This window comes from Neovison vison, chromosome 8, assembly GCF_020171115.1.
Source record: "Neovison vison isolate M4711 chromosome 8, ASM_NN_V1, whole genome shotgun sequence".
NCBI lineage: Eukaryota > Metazoa > Chordata > Mammalia > Carnivora > Mustelidae > Neogale > Neogale vison.
In genome coordinates, this window is record NC_058098.1 from 27,023,428 (window position 1) to 27,048,602 (window position 25,175).

Consider the following 25,175-nt stretch of genomic DNA (forward strand, 5'->3'; position numbering starts at 1 on the left):
ACGGCTGGGGTGCAGGCACTGGACAGACAGACAGCTGGACCAGAAGAGAGATGGCCATCAGCGAGGAAAACCCAGCAAGTTCCCAGGGACACCAACTCAGGGAGTCTCCCCTCTGCCCTGGCACTGGCCTCAACAGGTCTGAGCACAAATTAGGAGGGAAGCTGGGCTTCCATCGCACCAGGGACAGCACAGTCCAGAGCCAGTTCGGAGAGGGGCTCACTCGGCTCTTCTCGAGAAGTCCTGTGCCCCAGACACAGTTGGCGCAGTTAGCCACCCCTTATCTTTTTTTTTTTTTTTAAGATTTCATTTATTCATGAGAGACACACAGAGAGAGAGAGGCAGAGGGAGAAGCTTCCCACTGAGCAGAAAGCCTGATGCAGAGACTCAATCCCAGGACCCTGGGAACATGACTCAAGCCGACGGTATACGCTTAACCGACTGAGCCACTCAGGCACCTTAACCACCCCTTATCTTAAGACCATAGTCCATTCCTACCACATCTACTCAAGGCCTAGCTGGAAATCTCCAAGCAAAAGAGCAAATGCAAGTCCGGCTTTATTGGTAAAAAGGAATGGCAGACTTGACTGGGAGTACCCACCTGACCCAAGCACCAGCGCCAACCAGAAAGAAAAGAGGAAAGGTGGAGGGAGACGGGGAGGGAGGAAGGAAGGAAGGAAGGATGGAAGGAAAGAAGGAAGGAAAAGAGAGAGAAAGGGAGGCGGGGAAGGAAGGAAGGAAGGAAGGAAGGAAGGGGAGACCAGACTCTGAAAGCGGGCATGCGCTCAGGGAAGAAGGTAAGTCAAGGCTCCAGGTATAGGAAAAAGAGCAGGGAGGGAAGGCTGGCCCCTGGCCCCGGCATCTAGAAGGGCAACACCTCTTCCACGGGGATGTTGAGGATGACGTCCATGTCTGGGGTGCACCTGGTAGGGAAGAGCAAAGAGGGTACGGGAGGTCAGGCAGGGGCACCAGAGTTGAAGAATGGGAGAGCACGGCCTCGGGGGCAGCCAGCTCTTCAGAACACTGGTACACAGCTGGGGAGCCCCATCCCAAAACACCAGTAACTGTGCAGCAGTGGGTTTAAGCAGCAGCTGCAAAAAAAAGATCCCATACTTGGGTCTCCGAAGCAGGACGTCTGCAAATACGATCTCTTGTGTGTGCACGTGCAGATGTGCGCACACACCAAAAATAAAAAAGGAATGGGTCTGGTATAATGAATGTTCCCCTCCAGAGGTCTGGGGTCAAGAGGGAGCAGGCTCTGAAACACGCGGCCTCTCACGCCCAGCACTCTCTTTGTGGTCAGAATGGCCGGCTTGGACACCTGGCTGTGTGTCACCTTGAGCTTCCGACTTCCCCCAGAGCCCCACTCCTTCGGTTGGCATGTATGTGACAAGCACTCACTATGTGCCCAAGCCCAGAGCGGCCTCATTTCCTCATTGCTCAAACTGGGGGGAATAATTCCAACCTCGATCTTTGGCAGGCGGACTAAGCTCCGTCACTGACAGGTGTCCTTTCCATACAAGGAGTGAGAACAGCCTCCATCACAGGGACCAGCACATTTAGGGGGCCAGAGGATTACATCCTGCCCCCAACCTCGTCCCAATTCTCTCATCCATTCTCGTGGCTTCCATACTCTCCTGACCCACACTGAGCTATTCAGGCACGAAATGTCAGGATGTCTGCAATGGACGGTATTTCACGAGAAAAAGCAAAGGAATGAAGATGAACCCAATATGACAAAAATAGAACAACTCCTAATCTACACGGGCAACTGAGTGTTCACCAGAACATTCTCTCTACTGTCTGCATATTTGAAATTTCCCAAAATAATGGCAAAAAAGAAAAAGTATCTCTATACTGACAATGCCGAAATTTCCATCTGTAGCCGGTATCAGTCTTCTGAGTTCAATCGTCGACCTGAGGGCTCTGCATGAGGTGCCCTAGGTCCTGTGAACCATCACATGAGGCCTGCCCTCATGGGATCCCCAGGCTCCGCCTCAAAGGGCCTGACCCAAGAAAGGTGGGCGGAGAACTGGCTTTGGAAGGAAAGAAGTTCTTCCTCTGGGGCCTGGGAGTCTGCCAGGCGGAGAGGACATCCTTCTCTCCTCACAGAGTGTCTTCCAGGCCCATCTTCCCTGGAGCCAAACACCCTATTCAATTCCACCTTCCTAAACACCCTGGGAGCTTAGGGGTATACCCACTTGGAGGAAACATGGAATCTGAGAACCTGAGAGTCCACAAAGCTTATGTAACCCAGCTTCCTGCGTACGAATGGGACATGAAGGCCCAGAGACGGGAAAGGTCACTTCTGCCACGTGGTTAGCAGCAGAGCCAAGGAGACCCGGGTCGCCCTGCACCCTCTATCCGGGGGTCTGCCTTCTCCACCAGGCTGCCTTTCCTGAGGACAGAGAGCCTCTTCGAGGGCCCAGCATGGTGGGTTTAAGCAGCAGCTGCAAAAAAAAGATCCCATACTTGGGTCTCCGAAGCAGGACGTCTGCAAATACCATCTCTCGGGGCTCCTGGACCTGCACCTGGAGCTGCTCCACCTCGGCCTTCAGTATGGGTATTTCCTCCTCAAACTGGTTGATAAACTGAGGGGAGAAGCACGGCAGGGGAGAGTGAGGAGCCCAGCGTCCCCCAACAAAGGAAGAACGGGGCCACCCAAATAAGGAGGAAGGCCATCTAGGGAAATGGCACGGCTTGGCCACAGGGGCCTCCTGGACTCCGGAGGGCTGCTCGCAAGTAAGGGCCAATGTCTGATGGTCCTGAATGAGGTGTGGAGGTCATGGAGCATGGAGACAGGTGACAAAGCAGGGAGGGGCAGTACCCAGTGATGAGAACGAATGGGGGCTGGCAGATACGGTGAAGGCCACTCATGCTGACAGCAGATGGAGGGTGATAATGAAAATGAATGTGGGGTGAGGGGCAGTGATGGTGAAGTTTATTAACACGGCTAATGAGTGATGGTCAGTGGCGAGAATTAAGTGGTGAAGTTAGGAGGGGGTTATGACAGTAAAATGATGGATGAGCACAGGATGCTTGGTGATGTTGCTAGTGGGTCATCGCCGGTGATGCTGGTTAGTGAGGCAAGGCCTGGGCCTGCACTAACCTCCTTGTCAGAGGAATGACAAGGGACAATATGGCGCTAGCTGGGCGAGAGGCTGACACCGGAGCCAGAGGCCTCCTGAGCACCAGATCAGGACAAGCCTGACTCGCACAGGTCCTGGGGCTCACCCACCCTTCTGCTCCCTCACAGAGGGGCCGTCCCCTTCCGTGCCCACTCACTTCTCGGAACTTGTCCACGTACTTCAGCATGTCCTGGTTGTCCCGGGTCTTCTGCAGAAGAGCTTCCTGATGGGGCTGCTGGCTTTTCTGCGGAGGGAGAGGAGGTCTGGCCCCCAGGTGCCTCTTCTGGGGAGGCAGGGCCTGGTAGATTCCAGTTGGGGTGGGGGGGTGAGTGTAGGGATCCTGGAGGCAAAGGACGGGAAAGGAAGCAGGGCTGGGGCAGGACCTGGACACCCACCGCCACGTCTGGCCACTCACCACCACCAGAGCTTGCAGAAGCTTTTTCTTCTTCTTCTGAATCTGATTAGACAAAGACTGCAGGACCATTCTGCGCATCTCACCAAGGTCATCCAGCTCATCCTAGGGGCCAGCGGGAAGGTGTGGGCCACGGCCCTGCTTCCAGTGTGGTCCGGCAGGGCGGGGCCAGGGGCTTCCCTACCTGCTGGTTGTCCTTTATCTGCTGCACTTGACGCACAAGGCTGGCGATCTGGACCAACTTGACAGGATACTCATGGTCCATGTATGTGCTCAGGAAGCTCACTTCCTTGTAGGTCTTCTCAATCTTGGCATTCAGCTGCTCAACCTGCTGTGCCAGGGCTGCAGAGGGCAGGAGGGACAGGAGGCAGTCTCTCAGGGACCCCTCCCAGGAGATCCAGGAGGCAAAGCTCTCCTTGGCCAATGGACTGGGATCTGGTGGAAGCAAGCTCCCACAAGGCTAAGTCCCTAGAGTCTTTTACCCCCTAAGGAGAAGAGGCAACACTGGGTAGGAAAGAGAACTAAACCAGGGCTTGATCCCTAGATGAGTCCTAGTTCTGCCGCTGACTTACTCTGTGGCACTCACCAAGACTGTCCCTCCTTAGACCTCCGTCTCCTCCTGCATAAGCTCCCCCCACAACGAGCCCAGGGAGATGGGGTGACACTGACTCCCGTGAAATGACCATTAAGACCATGTCTGGGGGTGCCTGGGTGGCTCAGTGGGTTAAAGCCTCTGCAGTCAGCTCAGGTCATGATCCCAGGGTCCTAGGACTGAGCCCTGCATCGGGCTCTCTGCTCAGCGGGGAACCTGCTTCCCTTCCTTTCTCTCTGCCTGCCTCTCTGCCTACTTGTGATCTGTCAAATAAATAAATAAAATCTTTAAAAAAAAAAAAAGATCATGTCTGTACTGATGCCCTCCATGGGTGGTGGCCCCAGGGTCTGAGGTTGGCTGACACACCACCCTCGCCAGAGGGCTCCCAGTCTGCTCCAGAAAGAAAGCAGAAGCTCAAGCTCAAGGTCAGTGCTATGGAAGCCAGAAGACCTGGGACCTGGCTGTGCCACTGACTCCCAGAGAGATGGCAGGAAGCAGAGGCAGGCTGGGGCTGAATCCTGGCTCACAGCTGCTATGATCTACGGCACGCTACTGTACTTCTTTTAGCTTCAGCTTTCTCATCTGTAAAATGGGCGAACAGTCCCTGCCTCACTGGTAGTTGCCATGACTGAGAGTGTGCCCGTACATCTGAACACTCGGGGGGCCTGAAGTGCTCAGGGCTCACTGCTCCAGAAGTAAGCTGTTAGCTCTGCATCTTAGCAATTCCATGTGCCGGGGGGGGATGCTGGGCCTACTGTCTTGCAAAAGGTAGGTGCGAGGGTGCCTGGGTGGCTCAGTGGGTTAAAGCCTCTGCCTTCGGCTCAGGTCATGATCCCAGGGTTCTGGGATCGAGGCCTGCATCGGGCTCTCTGCTCAGCAGGGAGCCTGCTTCCTCCTCTTTCTCTGCCTGCCTCTCTGCCTACTTGTGATCTCTGTCTGTCAAATAAATAAATAAATAAAAATCTTTTAAAAAAAAAAAAAAAGGTAGGTACGAGATGAAGGCCCTGCTGACCTCCCCAAAGCCAGGGAGAGGATCAAGGAATTCACACCAGGGATACTTACACTTCATCTTGGACTCCTCCTTCTCCTCCCACTCCTTAAGTTCACACTTGAGTTTCTGCAGCTTCTTCTTGTTCGAGTACTCCAAGATGTCCACGACAGTCTGTGGGAGTGGCGGGGTCAGCTCGCCCCACCACCTCTTCTGGCACTACCAAAGCCTGGTCCCCCCTCAGGGGACTCGGCATTTCCTCCAGGGAGTCCCCAGATCCAAAACCAGTCCCAGACCCAGCAACCTGACCAGAGGCCAGCCCAGCCGCTCCAAACTGGGACCTCTCCTACCATCCACCCCAGCTGGGGGCTCTACCACACACCCAGGCACTGGCCCAAACCCGTGCAGTGGTCCCCACTCCGTCCTCCTTCAAAATGTCACCAAGTGCAATGGATTTAACCCCCAACAGCTCTCACAACCATGTCCTTCTCTCCACCCTCACTGCCACTGTCTTATTCAAGTTCTCTTCATCTCCTGCCTCAAATAGTACCACAGCTACCCCTAACTGGTCCTCCTCTGATCTTTGCTCCATGCCGCAGTCAGGATGATCTTTCTTTAAAAATTAAAAAAAAAAAAATTTTTAAAGCTGACCTCATCCCTCTCCTATTTAAAACCCTCCAGGGGCTCCCCTCTGCCCTGTAAATACGGTCTGAACTCCTAACCTTGGCTGACAAGGCCCTGACTGCGCTGGCCTAGGCCAACATATGGCCCCTTGAGTTGGCCACGCCCCCTCTCTCCACAGGCCTTCGGCACCCAGTTCCTCTGCCTGGAACACTTTCCTGCTCTCTACCAGGTAACACCTACTTCTGCCCGTTTCAACATAAGCATCACCTTCTTCAGGAAGCCTTCCTGACCTCCCATGTCTGGGTGAGAGGCCCCTCTCAGCTCCCCAGAACCCCTGTCCCCACGACAGTACACAAATGGCTTTCTAACTGCCTGGACCCCACTAGAATGACAGCTTGATGTAGACAACGTGTCCCACTGATCCCTGTTTCCCAAGAGCCCACAGGGAGCACTCAGGATGAACAAATATACTAATGGATCAATGCCAGAAGATCAACAATGATTTTATCTAAATTTGGAGAATATTCTGAGTTCCCTTGGGCTGAATGACTCTGCAGTCCTTGGCCTGTGTGGTAGACTGAACTGTGTACCCCCCCCCAGACTCATATGTTGAAGCCCTAATCCCCAATGGTGCTGTGTGTGTAGACAGGGCCTTTAAGGAGGTAAAAGGTTAAATGAGGTCTAAAGGGTGCAGAATCCCATAAGAGCAGTGTACTTATAAAAAAAAGGAAGAGACTCCAGAGCCTTTCCATGTGAGCACAGAGAAAAGGCCACGTGAGGACCCAAAGAGAAGGCAGCTATCTGTATCCCCAACGACAGAGGCTTCCTCACTGGACACTGATCTCGGACTTGCCAGCGCCTTGATCTTGAACTTCCAGCATCCAGAACTATGAGAAATTTCTCTGTGTAAGTCACCTGGTCTGTGTAAGCCACCTGAGCAGACTAAGTCCCGAACACCGAGTTTTCTCTTCATCTCCCAGGCTCCGGTGAGCTCAGACCCTCTTCTCCCTGGGCATACCGCAGCCAGAGGGCATTACTGCTCTATGAGACCATTTCCTCCGCCTCTCCTCCAGCCCGAGCTCCTGGGTCCCCTGTGAACTCCGCGCTCTCCTCCAGCAGCTTTCCCAAGCCTCTCCCAGAGGAGGCAGAGGATGCCATCCAGGTTCTTGAAAAAGTGGCTCCCCCCGCCCAGACCATAAGCACCACCAGTGGCTGAGGGTGACAATCACAGCTTGCAGGAAGGAAGCCAGATCCTGGCGCCAGATGTGCTGTGTTCAAGTCAAGTGCCGACCCTTGCTAGATGAGTGAGCTTGAAGGTGACCTTGAGTGACACCCGGCCCCTCTGTTTCCATTTTTTCCTATGTAAAATAAAGATAATAATGCCCACCCCACGGGGTTGTGGTAAGGGATCATATGGATATGTACAACCCTGTGTGAGTAGGAATGGGAGTGGTCGGCATAGCTACACCTGTTGTGTGCCAAGTGCAACACCCCCTTTAGGTGCTTTGTGCTCTATTTTACAGAGCTCAGAGGTTAACTCGAATTCTCCCAGCTAATAAATGCTGGCTTTGGAGTGAGAACCCCCATCTTGGTCTGGTTCCAAAGCCCAGCTAGGTGGGGCGAAGAGTGGGAGAGATTTATCTTTCCGAGGAAGGAAGCAGCTTGTGCAACGGGCCTGCAGAGGCCAGGAGAGGGCGCCCGAAGGCTCAAGGGGGCGGTGCCGCGGGCAGGACCGAGGTGCAGGGGGCGGAGGCCAAGGCTGGGGAAGGTGCGGGTGGGACCTCACCTGGAGAATGTCCTGCTCCTGCAGCATCGTGCGCACTTTCAGGGCCGAGCTGTCTTCCATGTCCTGGATGTCCTTGATCAGCTCCAGGTTGTGCTTGGTGAGAAAGACCTCATGGCTGGAGAGCTCCTGCAGCGTGGTTCGCCTGTTCCTGAGCAACGCCTGCGGGCGGAGGGGAGGGCAAGGATGGGAGGCGGTGCTGCGCGCCGCGGCCAGAGCCTCCCGGAGCCTAGGGACCATTTCCCTCCCGCCGCACGCACGCCCCCTTGTGGTCTCGACTGGTAAATGCGGCCCCATTGTCTGCGGGACAGAGTCCGCCCCACGCCCCCCCCTTTCATCCATTCTGAAACGCCCATTTTCCCTGATTTTTACACCTCAGAGGTGGACGCCTCTTACAACGGGTGGCATGTCACGATCTGACAAAATTTGTTCGTTGGAAATAAGATAAAGCTGCACCTTATTACCAATGGCTTCTTAGAATCAATAAAAAATAGTAGTAACAGTAGTAATAAAAATAGAAAACACCTCAGGTAGGTAAGAAAGGGACGGAAGTGATGGGCCAGGTCTGGAAAAAGCGGGGAAGCCAAGTGGATGATAGTCGCTACCGATGTTCATCAGAGACGGCTGAGCTAAATGAGTACTCGCTCTCTCATTGCCCACATTTCCCCGCAGAAACAAGGAGGCGCTGAAAGCTTAAGGGGTTTGCTAAGATCACCTCCAGCAGGTACACAAAAGCTACAATAATAACAACTATGTGTTGGGTACTGGGCTTCACTGGGCACTCAGAAGGTGATATTGGTTCATTCAAAGGCCCTGTCTACTGACTCTTATTTTATTGATAAATGGAGGCTCAGATACGTTAAGTGACTTGCCTAAAGTCACACAGCCAGAAGGTTATGGCACCGGAACTGGTAAGCCAGACTCTTGACTCCCGATGTCTGGCTCTCCACCACACCAAGAGAAGGAAGTGAGCGGCCTCAAAGCGCAAGGCATGGTTGAGCCTCAGTTCAAATACCAGTTCTGCCACTTACTCCCTCAGGGAACATGGGCAAACGAGTTAACCACCCCCCAGAACCCTGCTATCCTCATTCTATTTTTTTTTAAAGGGTGTATTTATAGAGAGAGAGCACACACAAGTAGGGAGAGCAACAGGCAGAGAGAGAAGCAGGCTCCCGGCTGAGCAAGGGGCTTGAGCAGGACTCATCCCAGGACCCTGAAATCATGAGCTGAGCTGAAGGCAGGTGCTTAACCCACTGAGCCACCCAGGCGTCCCTGCTGTACTCATTCTAAAGGTTAGGAAACGAGCACTGCTGGGAAAAACAAATGAGATATGTTCATAGTCAACACTCGGAGTGGCTGCGCCTGGCACCCTCAGGGTGCGCGCAGGAAGTGGAGCTGATAACCGTTCCCACGGGCTCTAGGCCTCCAGGTCTGCTGCGCCTTTGCACTCTCTGTCTTATTCCTATTCTTCCTTGTTTCTCTGTCCTTCACGAGAAGCTACCCTTTCCTGGCCCCCAATACCCGCATTCCTCATACAATAACGAGTAACCCTACAAACATACAGACTGTTTATTATGTATGGGCCTGACACTCTGCTCAGCAGGTCACACGCACGACCTCACTTGGCACCAATCTAGGCCCCGTTTCACAGAAGCCCACCCAGCAGACATCGCGGGGGCTGGCATCAGGAATGTGTATCCTTGGGGCGCCTGGGTGGCTCAGTCATTAAGCATCTGCCTTCAGTTCAGGTCATGACCCTGGGGTCCTGGGATGGAGCGCCCCATCAGGCTCCCTGCTCCATTGGAATCCTGCTTCTCCCTCTCCCACTACCCCCTGCTTATGTTCCCTCTCTCACTGTGTCTGTCAAATAAATAAATAAAATCTTTAAAAAAAAAAAAAAGAAGAAGAAAAGAAAAGAAATGTGTATCCTTAGCACAGACCCCATTCCCAGGGGATTTGGAGAAGCTACATAATTAATGACCTCTGCTCTAGAAATGGATCATCCCTGAGCACAAGATTTAGTGCAGAAACCCTACTTTGTTTCCTTCCTGACCCTTAACCCCAGTTGGGATTATATGTTTTTCTTATTACCTTATTTTCTTTTTTTTCTTATTTTGTAACTGTCTCTCCCACTCAAAAGGCACAGCCAGGAGGGCGGGGGCGGTGGGGTGGTGGGGGGCGGGGAACTGGCTGTTTCATCACAGTTGTAGGACACAGCACATAGGATGGTGCCTGGAGCTCCATAAGTATGGGCTGAATAAACTGATGACTATAAACTATTCTTTGGGTTTTTAAAATTCATTTATTATACGTCTCCCCATTATAGTGTAAGCTCCATAAGCACACAGATTCTGAGTGCCATGTTCACAGCTGTGTCCCCAATACCTGGCCAGTGCCCGGCACATAGGAGGCACTCTCTCAAGAATTGTAGATTGAACAAATTAACTGTCTGGAGATTGAGGGGCAGAGTCAGGATCCTGTTCCATTTCTGAGAGCAAATCAACAGAGTAATTTCTGCTCCCTTCTTGTTTCCCCCTTGTCTTCTCCACGGTCCATTTTCCACACAGCAGCAGCAACAGCCCAAGGACTCCTGTGAAAACCTAGGTCATATCATGTCTCTACTCTACTCAGAATCCTCCAGGGTCTTCCTGTCTTGCTCAGCATAGAAACACAAAGCCTAATCATGGACTACAGAGTTGCAAATAAGCCATCACCCATACCCTCACACCCACCAGGTTTCCTTCATCACCTGCTCTAGCCACATCAACCTCAGGACCTTTGCACTTGCGGTTCCTATGTCTGGAACATTCCTTCCTCAGATGTCACCATTTAAGCAGCCTCTCTGACCACTCTGTCTCATATGGTCACGGCCACTCTTCCTGACCTTACCTTTATACTTCATTGCTCTGCATTGCTTTACATTCTTCATTTCGTGGCATATGTTATATACTTATTTGTCTTGTTTATTGTCTGTCTCTCAAAGTCGAATGTGAGCTCTCTAAGGTCAGAGGCCATATCACTGGTGAATCTCTGCACTTAGATACTATGTGCCAGAGCCTGGCACATAGTAGACATTCAATAAATCAATTAAATGAATGAATAATCACAAGAGACAACATTAGGAACTGATTGGGAGCCCAGGCTTCAGAGTCAAATTGTCCAAGTTCTAAAGTCAGGATAAAAATAACACCAGAGATAGGAATTCCTCCTTTAAGAACGCTGGGCTGCCTCTGAACCATTCTGCAAAATTAAAGGTTAAAGGGAAGAAAAGGTTTCAAAGCAAATATATTCTTCCCTATTTCTTTATATAGTAGTCATTGTTCACTGAGCTCTTAAAAACCTTCTTGAAGAAAGTACGAATTCTTTGCCAGTATTTTGTAGCATTTATAGTATTTAGTATTCTACTTTCTGCTAAGGACACAAAAGACTCCTCCTCTTTTAGTCATTTCAAATACTTTAAAACATTGTTCAGAAGCCATAAAAAAGCAATAGATGGTGAGAACACTAATTATCTAAAGCTGTATCAGATGATGGGAAAAATGTAATAGTGAGCTTCTGAGCTGTGCCTTGAGCTGCGCTGTATTCCATGAGAAGTTAATTTACTGGAAATTTTTAAACGAGCAAGCCACCAGACTGTGTTCCTAATGCAGCGAAACAGAAGAGTGATTCTGATCATCTTCCTAGTCTTCAACACAAAGGCAAACACCTTGCTTAACCAGCTTTGATCCCTGGTACTGCCATTTTTCTAACCACACGACCTGGTATAAGTCCGTGATCTCCCTGCACCTCAGTTTCCCATCTGTAAAACGAGGGTGACGATAAGCATGCCCATGGCACTGCTGGAAAGGAAATGAGTCAAGTGCAGCACCGCAAAATGGTCTGTGCGTGTTTGCAATCACCACCCCCCTTACCCTCTGTCCCTATCACGGGCTCCAATGCCTATGGGGAGGCTGCTCATACCCTCAATAGCCGGATTTTCTTCTGTGTCTTCCCGGAGTCCAACCTCCCACTGTACTTTTCTTGTGGATTCCTCAGCTGGCTTGTCATAGACGTGGTGGGCTTGGAATGCAACCCTAGGGCATGGGAAAGAGAAGAGAGGGAGTGAGGGTACAGGCAGGCCTGGGGGCGGGTCCCAGGGAAGGCACCATCTAAGAGATGGCCCTGGGCACCAGCCCCGCCCACTCTTGACCTTCTGACCTTCTGATATGTGACAATGAGGCAGAGCATGGGACTCACAACTGTCAATCAGCTCCCAGGCCCCACTCTGCACAGGGGACTTCCACATGACTATGGGTATGGACAGAGGGGAGGAAAGGGGAAGCAACAAAAGCTGGCCAGGTGCCCACAGTCTCTCCCACCAACCTTGCAGGTAGCAAGGTCAGATGCAGCAGGGGTTAAGGGCAAGAACTAATGAGCCAGACAGCCTGGGTTCCAATGCAAGCTCCACTTTCTACTGGCCATGTGAGCTTGGGTTGGTAGCCTGACCTATCTGTACCTCAGTGTTTCCCACCTATAAAACAGGAGTCATCATCACACCTGTCTCATAGGGCTGTCCCGAAGATTAAATAAGACGTCACTATACCTTCAAGTGTTCGGAGCAGTGCCCAACACAGACTCAGTGAGGAATATGCATTCCTAGCTGTCCCTGTCATTACTGATGACCTGAGGCTTGGCATCAGGACCATAGCCCCTCACAAAGGTACAAGAGCTGTGCAAAATTCCCACCTGACTGAAACACCTATAAAACCTGTGGTCCCGCTAGATAAAGACTGTATAGAAATAGTTCCAATCAGCATAAGGCATTGGGGGGCATGTTCTCAGAACCCCCAATTCCTCTCAGGCATCAGCTGAGACAAATTACCCAAATCATCTTGAATGCTAAGGCCACATTCTTGATGCCCACCAAAATCCCCCCCTCCAAGGGCAACACAGTACTTCTCAGAAAATATGATTTCTCTAATGAATTAATACAGCAAACCCTGGAAATTTTTACTATTAACTATTGAAGGGATGAAGCAAATTAAAATAATCTTGTGTTACAGTTGTGAACTATCTGTATATGTCGAGTATTTAATTGCATTGTTTAAAAGATGGAATGATTAATAAAATAATCTTGTGGTTCTAATTTAAATGAGATTTTGATTTAGATTTGTTTTAAGGTTTAAGACATTTTTATTAAATGTGTATAGGTTACCAAAAGTTTTAAGAGGACATAGATTACCCATGTCTTGATGTTTATTTATTAGATTACGAGAATTATCAAACGCTCAATGGTCCTTGTGAGTCAGACAAGTGAACTACTTGAAAATGAAAAATGAATATATTAAATTTTAAAATGTGGCTTAAAAGGATTGTGGGAACCTAACTAATGAAGTTCCAAAATTCCCCTTAGAAGTGTTCATAAAAATTATAAGATTAGTAAGTTGAACTTGAATACTTAGGGAGATTTGTAGCTTTAATAATGACTATTTATTTTCATTAGTGGTAGTAACCCTGATTTATCTTCTTTTTAATTAAACTTAGTATTTTGGGATAAGTTCAAGTACATGCAGTTTTAAGAAATAATACAGAGTAATACAAAAAAAAGAAATAATACAGAGTTGAATCACTGAATTCTATTCCTGAAAAAATCATTATTGCACTGTACGTTAACTAGAATTTAAACTAAAAAAAAATTTTTTAAAGAAAGACTACAGAGAAATCCTGTGTCTTTAACCCAGTCTCTGAATGGTAGCATTTTGCAAAACTAACTACAATATCAGAACCATGATATTGACATCAAGACAGACAAGATACAGAACATTTCCATTATCCCAAGCGTCCCTCATGCTGCCATTTATAGCTATACTTTCTTCCCTCCCCTGACCATGCTCTGCCCACCTTTGTCTCGAACCCCTGGCAATCACTAATCTGCTCTCCATTTCTGGAATTTTGTCATTCCTGGAATGCTGTATACATGAAATCATAGAGTATATAACTTCCAAGATTGGTTTTTCTCGCTCAGCAAAATCCTGTGGATCCATCCAAGCTATTGACTGTATCAATAGGTCTTTCTTTTAATTAATGGATGGTATTCCATGGTATGGATTGCTTCCAGTTTGGGAGTATTATGAATAAGGCTGCTACGAAGCATTCATGCAATGGTTTTTGTGTGACCAGAAGTTTTCATTTCACTGGAATAGATGCCCAAGAGTGCAAGTGTTGCAGTATAAGGAGAATTGCATGTTCGTTTCATTAGAAACTCTCATATGGTGGCACCTGGTTGGCTCAGTCAGTTAAGTGTCTGACTCCTGATTTTAGCTCAGGTCATGATCTCAGAGTCATGAGATCAAGCCCCATGTCAGGGTCCCGTGTTAGAGTCAGTTTTGGATGCTCTCTCTCCCTCTCCCTCCACCCATTCCCCTCAACCCTCATGCTCGCAATCTCTCTCTCTCTGAAAAAAAGAACTGTCACACTTTTTCCCAGAGCAGCTACACTATTTTACATTCCCACCAGCAATGCATGCATGATCCAGTTTCTCCTCTTTGCCAGCATTTGGAGTTACCACCATTTTTCATTTTAGCCATTCTGATAGGTAGGTAGTGAAAACACATTATGGCTTAATTTGCATATCCCTAATGGATAATGATGTTGAGTATCTTTTCGTGTGCTTATTTGCCATCTGGAGATCCTCTTTGGTGAAACGTCCCTTCATATCTTTTGCCCATTTTCTTTTTTTTTTTTTAAAGATTTATTTATTTATTTCAGAGAGAGAGCAGGTGTGAGTGAGTGAGTGGGAGGGAGGGGTAGAGGGAGAGGGAGAGAGAGAATCCCCAGCCAGCCCACCACTGAGCATGGAGCCTGACATTGGACTCCATCCCATTACCCTGAGATCATGACCTAAGCCCAAATCAAGAGCAGGACCCTTAACCAACTGAGACACCCAGGTGGCTCCTCCTTTGCCCATTTCCTAACTGAATTGCTTTTCAATTCAATTCTTAGAAATCGTTGAGTTTTGAGAGTTCTCCATATGTTCTGCATAGCAGTCATTTGTCAGAGGTGATTTGCAAAATTTTCTCCAAGTCTGTAGCTTGTCTTTTCATCCTCTTAAGAGTCTTTCACAGAATTACTGTTTAATTTTGATGACATCCAACTTATCCATTTATTTCATTTTTATTTTATGGATCAAGGTGTTGGTAGAAAGTCTAAGGGCTCTTCATGGGGCCATGGGTCCCAAATATAATTTTCTCCTTTGTTTTCCTCTAAAAGTTTTCCAGTATGGCATTTAACGTTTAATCTTTATTTCATTTTACATTTATATTTGAACTTAAGTCAAGGTTCTTTTTCTGGCCTGTGGATGTCCAAGAAATGGTGCTCTAGCACCATTTGTGGAAAAGGCTTTCCTTTCCTCTGCTGGCCTGTTTTCACACCCTTGTCCAAATCAGCTGGGCATACTTGTGTGGCTCTATTTCTGGTTTTTCTAGCCTGCCCCATTGATCTATATGTCTGTCTCTCAGCCAATATTATGCTATCTTGAATACTTTGGCTTTAATAATATGCCTTAGTATCAGATAAAGTGATTCTTCCCACATTATTCTTTTTCAAAATAGTTTGTTCTATTCCAGGGCCTTGCTTTTCTATATAAATTTTAGAATAAACCTGTCCATTTACAAAACACCATGCTGGGATTTTGACAGGAATTACATCAAACATATAAATAAAATTGGGGAGAACTGTCATCTTTACTATACTGAATGTTCTAATCATAAACATAGTTTGTCTCTCCTTTTATTTAGGTCTTCTTTGATTTCTTTCATTTACATTATGTAATTCTCAGCATAGAGTAGTAGCTTTAAGTTTAAATCTAAATATTTCATTTCCTGGGGCACCCGGCTGGCTCAGTCGGCAGAGTATACAACTCTCAATCTCAGGGTTGTGAGTTTGAGCCCCACATTGGGTGTGGAGGTTACTTGAAAAAAACGAAATCTTTTTTTTTTTTTTTTTAAGATTTTATTTATTTATTTGACAGAGACACAGCAAGAGAAGGAACACAAGCAGGGGAGTGAGAGAGGGAGAAGCAGGCTTCCCGCCAAGCAGGGTGTCTGATGTGGGGCTCAATCCCAGGACCCTGGGATCATGCACTGAGCCGAAGGCAGACACTTAACAACTGAGCCACCCAGGCACCCCAACAAATAAAATCTTTTAAAAATATTTCATTTATTTAGATTATAGATACATTTTTTAATTTTAAATTTAACCGTTGTTAGTACATAGAAATGTGATTGGGGCACCTGGGTGGCTCAGTTGGTTAAGCATCTGACTCTTGGTTCTGGCTCAGGTCATGATCTCCGAGTCATGAGATCAAGCCCTGCGTGGGGCTCATAATGGGTGCATGAAGCCTGCTTGTGATTCGCTCTCTCCCTCTCCCTCTGCTCCTCCCCCAGCTTGCGTTCACGCTCTCTAAATAAGAAAGTTTTTAAAATGTGATTGATTTTTGTATACTTGTATTCTGCAACCTTGATGAACTCATTAATTCCAGTTTCTCTTAAATTTAGTAGATTTTTAAAGATTCTCTACTAGATGGGCGTGTCATCTGCAAATAAAAACAGTCAAATCATTCTACCTGATTCATCTTGATGTTGGTGTCTGTCTTTTCTCACTCATGTTGTGATTTTCCTTATTCTTGGTATGACAAGTGATTTCTACTGAATCCCTGATGTTCTAAATAACACTCAGGATCCTACTTCAGACAGTCCCCTCTTGAGATGTAGCATAAAGGCCAGTCTTCAGAGTCCTCTACGTTCTCTGTGTTCAGTCAGGGCTTTTTTTAGTTGTAAAAGGGAGGACCAAGAAGGAATGGGGCTACCCCATCTTGGTGGAACCAGTTGATTTACCTTTGTTAATACACAAAAGCTGCCCTCAAGGCCATGACTTTGCATAAGTCATGTTACCAACCTAAGCTTCAGTTTCTTCATCTATAAAATGGTGATGAGATCATCTCCCAGGTCATAAGGAATGAATGAAATGATGACCTCCTTCTAGCCATCTGTCTCAAGTGTTTTGAAAGTTTTGTGTAGTTAGAGTTTTCTTTAAAAAAAAACAAACAAGGGACGCCTGGGTGGCTCAGTTGGTTAAGCGGCTGCCTTCGGCTCAGGTCATGATCGCAGCGTCCTGGGATCGAGTCCCACATCGGGCTCCTTGCTCAGCAGGGAGCCTGCTTCTCCCTCTGCCTGCCTCTCTGTCTGCCTGTGCTCGCTCGCTCTCTCTCCCTCTATCCCTGACAAATAAAATAAAATAAAATAAAATATTTAAAAAAAAAAAACAAAAAACAAAAAAACTTATTTATAATGATCTGATCCCGGAACCTGACTCTCTTTCACATATAAACAGAAAGGATATTTTGCAGGATTTTACATAATGCTAAATTTTCCAAGAAAGCAGCTACAATCAAGGGAAGGTTATACTTTGTTTTGTTCAGAACTTTACCAAGAGATGGGCCCCACTTTGGAAATCATGACCTCATTGAAACACCCTCTGGGGCGCCTGGGTGGCTTAGTGGGTTAAAGCCTCTGCCTTCAGCTCAGGTCATTATCTCAGGGTCCTGGGATTGACCCCCGCATCGGGCTCTCTGCTCGGCAGGGAGCCTGATTCTCCCTCTCTCTCTCTGCCTGCCTCTCTGCCTGCTTGTGATCTCTGTCTATCAAATAAGTAAATAAAATCTTAAAAAAAAAAAATCCCTCTAGTTATTTGAGTCCCTGATATAACACCACGTGACAGTCTGCCTTTGCAATAGTTACATTCACCATGAGTCCACATCTGTGAGTAAGCTTCTGACTCCTTTGACATAACTTCCAGTAGAGCTCATTCCGGGCACTTACATAATGAAATATACGTTATTTAACTATAAGTAACTTTTCTTTTCCTTTTCCTTTACTTTAACTTAGGGCATTATATTAAGTTTTTTAAATTATATACATAGGTAGGTTATATTATCTATGAAGTTTATTTCAGATACTAAAGGAATATTACAAAGTATTTGTTATTGAAAGGAATGTTGGGTCTGATGAGGTTGAGAGCAACAATGCTTTCCATTTAATTCTTGCGACAATCTTGTCAGGTCCTCATATTACAAGTGGGAAAACTAAAGCTCAGAGAGAAGAATGGCTTTCCCAAGATAGTAAATGGCAGAGTCAAGATGAAAACCTGTGTCTGCCTCAGTCAAGGGTCTGAGCAGTCAAGGGTGCCTCATGGATAGCATGACAACGATGTGGCAGAGATTATCCTAAGTGGACCAAACCCTGTTTTCTTTTTCTCTCTTTTCCTCTTGGACACACAGCAGGACAACACTTCCCATCTTCCCTTGTGGTTAAGGGTGGTCATATGACTAGTTATGCCCACTGGAATAGGAGTGGGAGTGATATGTGTCACCTCAAGTCTAGGCCCTGAAAAAAAATATTGCCCATAAAATTACCCGTATTTTCGCGCGCGCACGCATGCGCTCTCTCTCGTCCCTTTCTACCAGCTGAATGCATAAGTATTTAGCAGAGGAATTCAAGGCCTTCCAAACTGTCACAGCCACAAGGTTGAAGGAGCCTGGATCCCTGAATGATCATGTGGAAAAGATTGCTTCCATCCCTCCAGATCTGCAAATGTACTTTGACATAAATGAGAAATAAGCTTCTGTACTAATACCTGAAACCTGGGGATTGTTTGTCACAGCAATTAGCCTACTCTAATATAATTCATGTCACCAAAGGGAAAAGGCATACACTCTATCCTGTCCCCAGTTCCCATGTCCACCTTCAAGTGCCTCTGCCCACCTGGCAGGACGCTAGTCAAAGTCTTCGTTTTGCTCTTCTGGTGGCCTCTGGTTTGTAGGATGGGAGGCAGAGTAGGTGACTTGGATTTCTGTTTGGACCGCTGCCATGGAACATAATCCTACCAGATATAACACAATCAGTCACACAGCCCAGTGGGTTCGAATCCCAGCGTTGCCCCTTACAGATATCTGTGACACTGAGCAAGGAACTTCTGAGATCGAAGCCTCAATTTTCACATCTGTAAACTAGATCTAATTATAAAACCTACCTCCACAGATTGATGTGAGAATTCCAAGAGGCGGTATTTGTAAAGCATGTGGCAAGTGCTCCATAAATGTGAGCTATCACTTGTTTTATCAGCCAGCCATAATTTACTAAGCACATCCAGGCTGTGAGGTGCTAAGAACTAAACACAAGGCATGGAAAAGACCCAAGAAGAAACCAGAGGAGCGATCAGAGATGAGTAAGAGAGCAGTATAATACATCCTCACGCTCTGATTCGGTGGTGCGAAAATAGTGGGTCCTGAAGCCAATGTGTGACACAGGTAAGCCTGGAATTCAGGTGTCCAGATTCTATCAGCGGAGACAGTCACGGCCATCGGGGCAGGCGGACTGCAGACCCAGAGTCAGCAAGCCCTCATCTCCTCCTTGGCCCTCCCGGACTCACCAGATTCTGGAAGTTGTAGATTGTAGAGCGAATCCCACAGTGGCTGGGTCTGGAAAGAGTTGGGGGCGGAAAAGAACTTCCATCATTCCCAACCCCTGGGACTGTGAGCAGCAAACGTGAAACAGGCGTGGAGTCTCCACAGAGACCATGGTCCACTAGGAACCCGAGGGACCGACCGAGCGGGAACTGCGGTAGCGCGAGGGAGAGGCGGGGCTAGGGAGATGTGGGCGGGGTAGGGGGCGGGGCCAAAAGAGAAGAAGGCCGAGATGAAGCGGAGGGGGGGCACGCATGCGCACTCCACCACCCTTTGGTTCTTACACCTACTTGGGAAAGACGCGCGCCATTGGGTGAAGTGGAAGAAGAGTAGTAAGTCCGTGGAGCCCTGGTCTCTTGCGATACTTATTACTCCGCTTCTCTGACTTTCTTTTCACAACGTGGACCGCGTGGTAACCTAGGCCACTGAAACTTCCCAGAAAGACCAGTCCCTTGTCTCCGTTTCCAAGGAAACGGACGCAGACTACCGAGAGCCCAGAGGGACTAATCTCTCACGGAGAAACGGAGCTCGCCACTGCCTGCTCAGCTAGGCTTTAAGTACTATCCTTCAGCTGGCCCCACCCATCATCCCAAAGAATTATGTCATATTTCTCTTCTCATCAAACCCCATCACCTTCTCCATCCTTACTCTTGCCTAATGAATTTGCTTCTGATTTCATTAAGAAAATTCTGGGGATCAGTAAACTCACATTTTCATGTCTCATTTACTTTGTCTCCTTCCTGTGACTGCATAAACTGCCTATTAAGACCGATTTCGGGGCACCTGGGTGGCTCAGTGGGTTAATGCCTCTGCCTTCGGTTCAGGTCATGATCCCAGGGTCCTGGGATCGAGCCCCCGCATCGGGCTCTCTGCTCAGCAGGGAGCCTGCTTCCTCCTTTCTCTCTCTTCCTGCCTCTCTGCCTAGTTGTCATCTCTGTCTGTCAAATAAATAAATAAAATCTTTAAAAAAAAAAAAAAAAGACCGATTTCAACAACTGTACACTGAATCCTACCCTCCTCATTTTTTTTAAGATACCGCCCTAGAAATTCCAGTTTTCTCCTATCACCCTCCCTGTATTATTCCCATCGGTATAACACCATATTTTAATTTCTGCTATTAAAAAAAAGTGACTAGGGGCGCTTGCGTGGCTCGGTTAAGCGTCTGCCTTCTGCTCAGGTCACAATCCCAGGGTCCTGGGACTGATCCCACATCAGACTTCTGCCCAGCCAGGAGCCTGCTTCTCCCTCTCCCTCTGTCTGCCATTCCACCTGCTTGTGCGCTTGCTCGCTCTCTCTCCTGTCAAATAAATAAAATCTTTAAGTAATTTAAAAAAACTTTTAAAAATGAAAAATTTTACAAGTGGCCACTTCCCATCTAGCTGTCCTGCCATTTCTGCTTCACTTTACAGCACAACTCCTAGAGAGATTTGACTGCTGTTGCCCATTCCTTTCCACCTCTTTAGTCAGGCTTTCATTATCTACCGCTCCATTAAAACTGTCCTTGCCAACACCACCCGTGTCCTCCACTTTGCTAAACAGCAGTCACTTCTCCGTCCTCATATTACTTGGCCTATCTGCAGCATTTGACCGAGCGGATCACTCCTTCCTTGAAACACTTTGTAAACTAGGTGCCCAGGAAACCACTCTCTTGAATGGCTTCCTGACCCCTTCTCTTCTCCTTTGCTTGTTCTTCCTCTTCTCCCTCTTTTCCTCTCTCCACTCACACTCCATTCAAGTTCCCTTCCAGTCTTATGACTTCGGATGCCATCTCTACCTGGGTGCCTCCCATACTCATATCTCCAGTGTCTCCACTGAATTTCAGCCACAGACATCCAAATGCCTACTCAACATTTCTTCTTGGGTGCCTAATAGGCAACTCTAACATGCAACTCTCTCCCCCAACTCAAAACGGCAACTCTCTTCCTGGAGTCACCCTTGATTCATCTTTTGATTCACCTCTCATCCCACATCCAAGTCTCAGCAATACCTTCAAAGTACATCTGGAATCATACTTCTTACTACCACCACCCAACATACACATACCCACCTTTCCTCTCACACCCAGACTACAATCATGCAGGACAAAGAGACCTGCCTGCCAAATTCCGGCCCACAGATTTTTTCGTCTCACGTTCCAAAATCTGCTTCTTCTTTCAAGATCCATCTCAAATCATGCCTCCTCCACAATCTCCTAACTAGCTTTTTTTTTTTAAATGAAAATCCAGGGTGCCTGGGTGGCTCAGTCGATTGAGTATCTGACTCTTGGTTTTAGCTCTATCATAAGATAGAGCCCTGTGTTGGCTCCGCCCTTAGCTCCAAAGTCGGCTTGTTCCTCCCGGTCCCCCTCTGCCCTCTGCCTACTTTCTCTCTCTCTCTCTAAAGATAAATAAAATCTTAAAAAAAAAAAAAAGTGCAGGGTGCCTGAGTGGCACAGTCAGTTAAGTGCTTGCCTTCAGCTCAGGTCATGATCCCAGGGTCCTGTGATTGAGCCCCACATCAGGCTCTCTGCTCAGCAGAGTCTGCTTCTCCCTCTCGCTCTGCTGCCCACCCCCACCCCCCAGCTTCTGCTCTCTCACTCACTTTCTCAAACAAATATAATCTTTTTAAAAATTTGTTTAAATAAAATTCTTTAAAAGCGCAATTCCAAGTCTGTCAATAAGAAGCTAGACTGAGGTACCAAACTGACCAATTCTGATATCCTTCTATGCCAATAATTTTGCCAAAAATGAGTCAAGCTCCACTCTGTAGATGGCCTCAGTGCCCATCTGGACTGATTTGTTTACAGGGATTCTGCCTGGTCCCTGTAGCTCCTGATCCGTGATCTCCACAAAAGGCCAGTCTGACTGCTGGAACAGTGCTAAGGAGGATGGCTGACAATGTTTAAAGAAATCCACTGAGAAATAAATATAAATTTCCAGGGGGCGCCTGGGTGGCTCAGTGTTAAAGCCTCTGCGTTCTGCTCAGGTCATGATCTCGGGCTCTCTGCTCAGCAGGGAGCCTGCATCCTTCTCTCTCTGCCTGCCTCTCTGCCTACTTGTGATCTCTCTCTGTCAAATAAATAAATAAAATCTTTAAAAATATATATATATATGTATATACATATATATATATGTATATATATATATATCCAGTCTTTTATCGAACTCGTAGGGAAAATTGCTGGCAGTAATAATAATAACTAAGCCAAAAATAACAAAAAGAGAATATAGGATCTTAGATCTCCAAAATTTGACCTGAGAAAAATGGAAGTGATGTAAGGAATGGCCATACATATACCAACAAAACCTAAGATACAAGATGTTGTTACTAAAATTTCAGAGGGAGCCAGAACCCAATCCACAAGTCAAGTCTTTTCGAAATTCAAATAGATCTCTTTGTAGTCAGAAATAAAACAAAAATGCCCACTATATGATGGTTATATGAGAGGTCCTGGCTAGTGCAGTAAGGCAAGACAAGAAAAAGTGTAAGATCTGAACAGAAAGAGCAAAACCTTTGTTACTCAGACAATACCACTATCAACACAGAAAAGCAAAATGATTCTAAAAACCACTGGAAATTTTAAAAGATGTCAGCATTGTTGCTACTACACAAAATTTAATTGTATGCCCTCTATTTTTTTTTAAAGATTTTATTTATTTGAGAGAGAGAGAGCACAAGCAGAGGGAGTGGCAGACAGAGGGAGAGGGAGAAGCAGGGAACCTGATGCAGCATGAGGGGTGATCCCAGGAGTCTGGGATCATGACCTGAGCAGAGGACAGATGCTTAACCAACTGAGCCATCCAGGTGCCCCAACTGTATTCACTTTAAATACCAATAACAAATATGTAATTTCTAAACATATTATTTACAATAGCAACCAAATCATATTATACCTTGGAATAATTTTTTTAATTATGCAAGACCTTATGAAGAAAACTATAAAATGTTACTGCAATTTGTAAAAATAATAAGACTTAAATAAACTACACAACCAGTGAGGTCATAAATGCAGCAATTTAGTATTATAAAATGGCACTTCTGTACAAATTCTATGCAATTCCAATTAAAATTTTAAAAAATGGTTTCCTTGGACTTAGTAGACTGATTCTAAATTTTCTGCAGAGGATCCAAATATAGCTGAGACAGCCTTGTAGGAGAAGAAAGAATGTTTCCCATAAATAAAATAGAGTTCGGTTTTTCTCTTTAGAATTTGGAGTATCTGGCTACAGTGGGCTCTCACTTATGGAGAGTAATAATCAGGTAGGGTTGACTTGCCACTGCCCCTTCAGGTAGAAGACTTGCTCTCCAGTTCACTCAGCACATTGTCCTTATTTAAGGTACCTGCCTGATCTTGTAGATATTTGTATGATGTTGCCTCCCACCTGGGGTGGGAGGGCAGGGTAAGAGGAATGGAAGAGATTATTTTAAATTATATAGGTTCTGTTTGGTTTTGTAAATGTTCTCCCAGTGAGCTGGCAAATAGAAAGAATAATAGAGTGGATTATGTGACTCTAAGAGTCTGCTGCCTCTGGTAGTGATCTGAGTATGATCATGGGAATGTGTGGCAGTGAAAAGATGGAGGAAAGCACGCCAGAAGTTATAATGTGAGGGAACTGGAAGGTCCAAATGGCACAAGAGTTGGAGACGTAGGCTTCCCTGAGACCAATATGTGGAACTGGGTGAAGCGAAAGATCGTAAGCCAAGAAAAGATCGGAAGTCAAGAAAGATCGTAAGTCCCTCACAGGGACTCCGTAATGCTAAGTAGAACTAGAAGATATGGCAGAGAAATAGGAAATAATCCAACACCAATAGAAGGAAAAATAACCTTGCCTGGAAACCCACCCTGGACCCAGTTCTTTGACACAGGCTATCTCCTTGAACCCCAACATTAGCCCTCTGAGAGTAGACATTAATATTCCTTCATTGTGGATGAGCAAACTGAAGCTATAAAAACTGAGGTCATTGGTCTCATGTAACAAGGCGGAGATTCAAAGCAATCAGATTCACACTAGGGTCTCCCTGTCTCCACAATCCACCTCTTCTTTCACTAAAGTCACAATGGTCCCTGAAGCACCCTGAAATGCACACAGACTTGCATTAAGAAAAACGAAGCTGACAAAGGGTATTGTTAAACCCATCCCCTCAGACACCCTTGTTAAACCCATCCCCTCAGACACCCAGATTTTATCAATGCTTCCCAAGCCCCAGTTGAGACAATGAAAGGGAAACAGAAATTCTGTCCATCGCTAGTTTTAGCCGAGAATCTTTGTGTTAACCAGATTTTTCTGGAGAGTGTGATGGAAACAGCTTTGCTCCACAATGTCAGAAGCAAGCGCTTTTAGAAATATAAGCCAGCTTCACGTGGTTGCCTGTTAAGTCTGTCACTTCACCAAGTGCTCTAACCCGGTCTCCAAGGCCCCTGCCCCCTATAAAAAGGGTGTAATCACAGTGTGGTTTTGGAAGATTCCATGTGATAAAGCTTGCAATGTCCTAATGTGCTTAGAACAGTACCAGGCACTGAGGAGCTCAATATATTATAATTGTCATCACGAGTATGATGGAGGCCTATTTTAAAAAATAATGCAGTATTACTTGGAAATGTATAAAAAATAAGGACTATAGACAGAGGTGTAGTGTGATTAAGACACAGTAAAAATTCTAATGATACAAAGTCAAAATAGTCCAAAGTTAAAGGTGAACTATCCACTGTAAAATTCTTTCAACTTTCTCTGTTAGAAAATGTCCATAACCCAACCCTGGAAAAACAAGGCATTGTCGTGTGCTCTGGGAGGCAGAGTCCGTTTCATTTTGTTTCTGGATAAACAGAAAAGGTATAGAAAAGCAAACGAAACGGGGTACATCCTCCTCCGCTCGGGCCCGCCTCAGGGCCGAGGGCCGTTCGCGATGCTGCCTGAATGAAATCGAGGACCGCTTGCGAAAGAGCGAATCCTCGAGAGCGCAGCCCGGGGCTGCCAAGCCCTCGCAAGGGACAGGGACGCGCTCCAAGCGGCGCATCCCGCCTTGGCGCCTGGGAGGTGGGGCCGGAGCGCGTCGCCGGAATCGCAGTTCGGCCGTTACCCGAGGGCTCCCGGCCGGCGCTGGCCGCGGCGCGCCGCGGGTAAATACCTTCAGCGGGGAGGGGGAGAGAAGCGTCGAATTTCAAAAAAAGAAA

General features: G+C 47.0%; 1 protein-coding gene across 3 annotated transcripts; it reads right to left on the reverse strand.

The window, feature by feature from the left end:
• Positions 1-757: 757 nt before the first annotated feature.
• On the reverse strand, positions 758-19,470 carry C8H20orf96 (chromosome 8 C20orf96 homolog). Of its 3 annotated transcripts, XM_044262354.1 has the most exons (11): positions 19,315-19,470; positions 18,991-19,039; positions 18,324-18,441; positions 11,485-11,597; positions 7,528-7,686; positions 5,192-5,291; positions 3,722-3,879; positions 3,541-3,642; positions 3,283-3,369; positions 2,470-2,588; positions 758-920 (listed from the first exon to the last, which is right to left on the reverse strand). In XM_044262354.1, the coding sequence occupies exons 1-11, from the start codon at positions 19,332-19,334 to the stop codon at positions 860-862; spliced, it is 1,086 nt and encodes a 361-aa protein (XP_044118289.1). In that variant the 5' UTR covers positions 19,335-19,470; the 3' UTR covers positions 758-859. The 3 variants fall into 3 exon arrangements, with proteins under 3 accessions (XP_044118289.1, XP_044118290.1, XP_044118292.1); XM_044262355.1 differs by lacking the exon at positions 2,470-2,588 and having other exon boundaries at positions 3,305-3,369; XM_044262357.1 differs by lacking the exon at positions 758-920 and having other exon boundaries at positions 2,474-2,588; positions 3,305-3,369.
• Between the last annotated feature and the right edge of the window lie 5,705 nt (positions 19,471-25,175).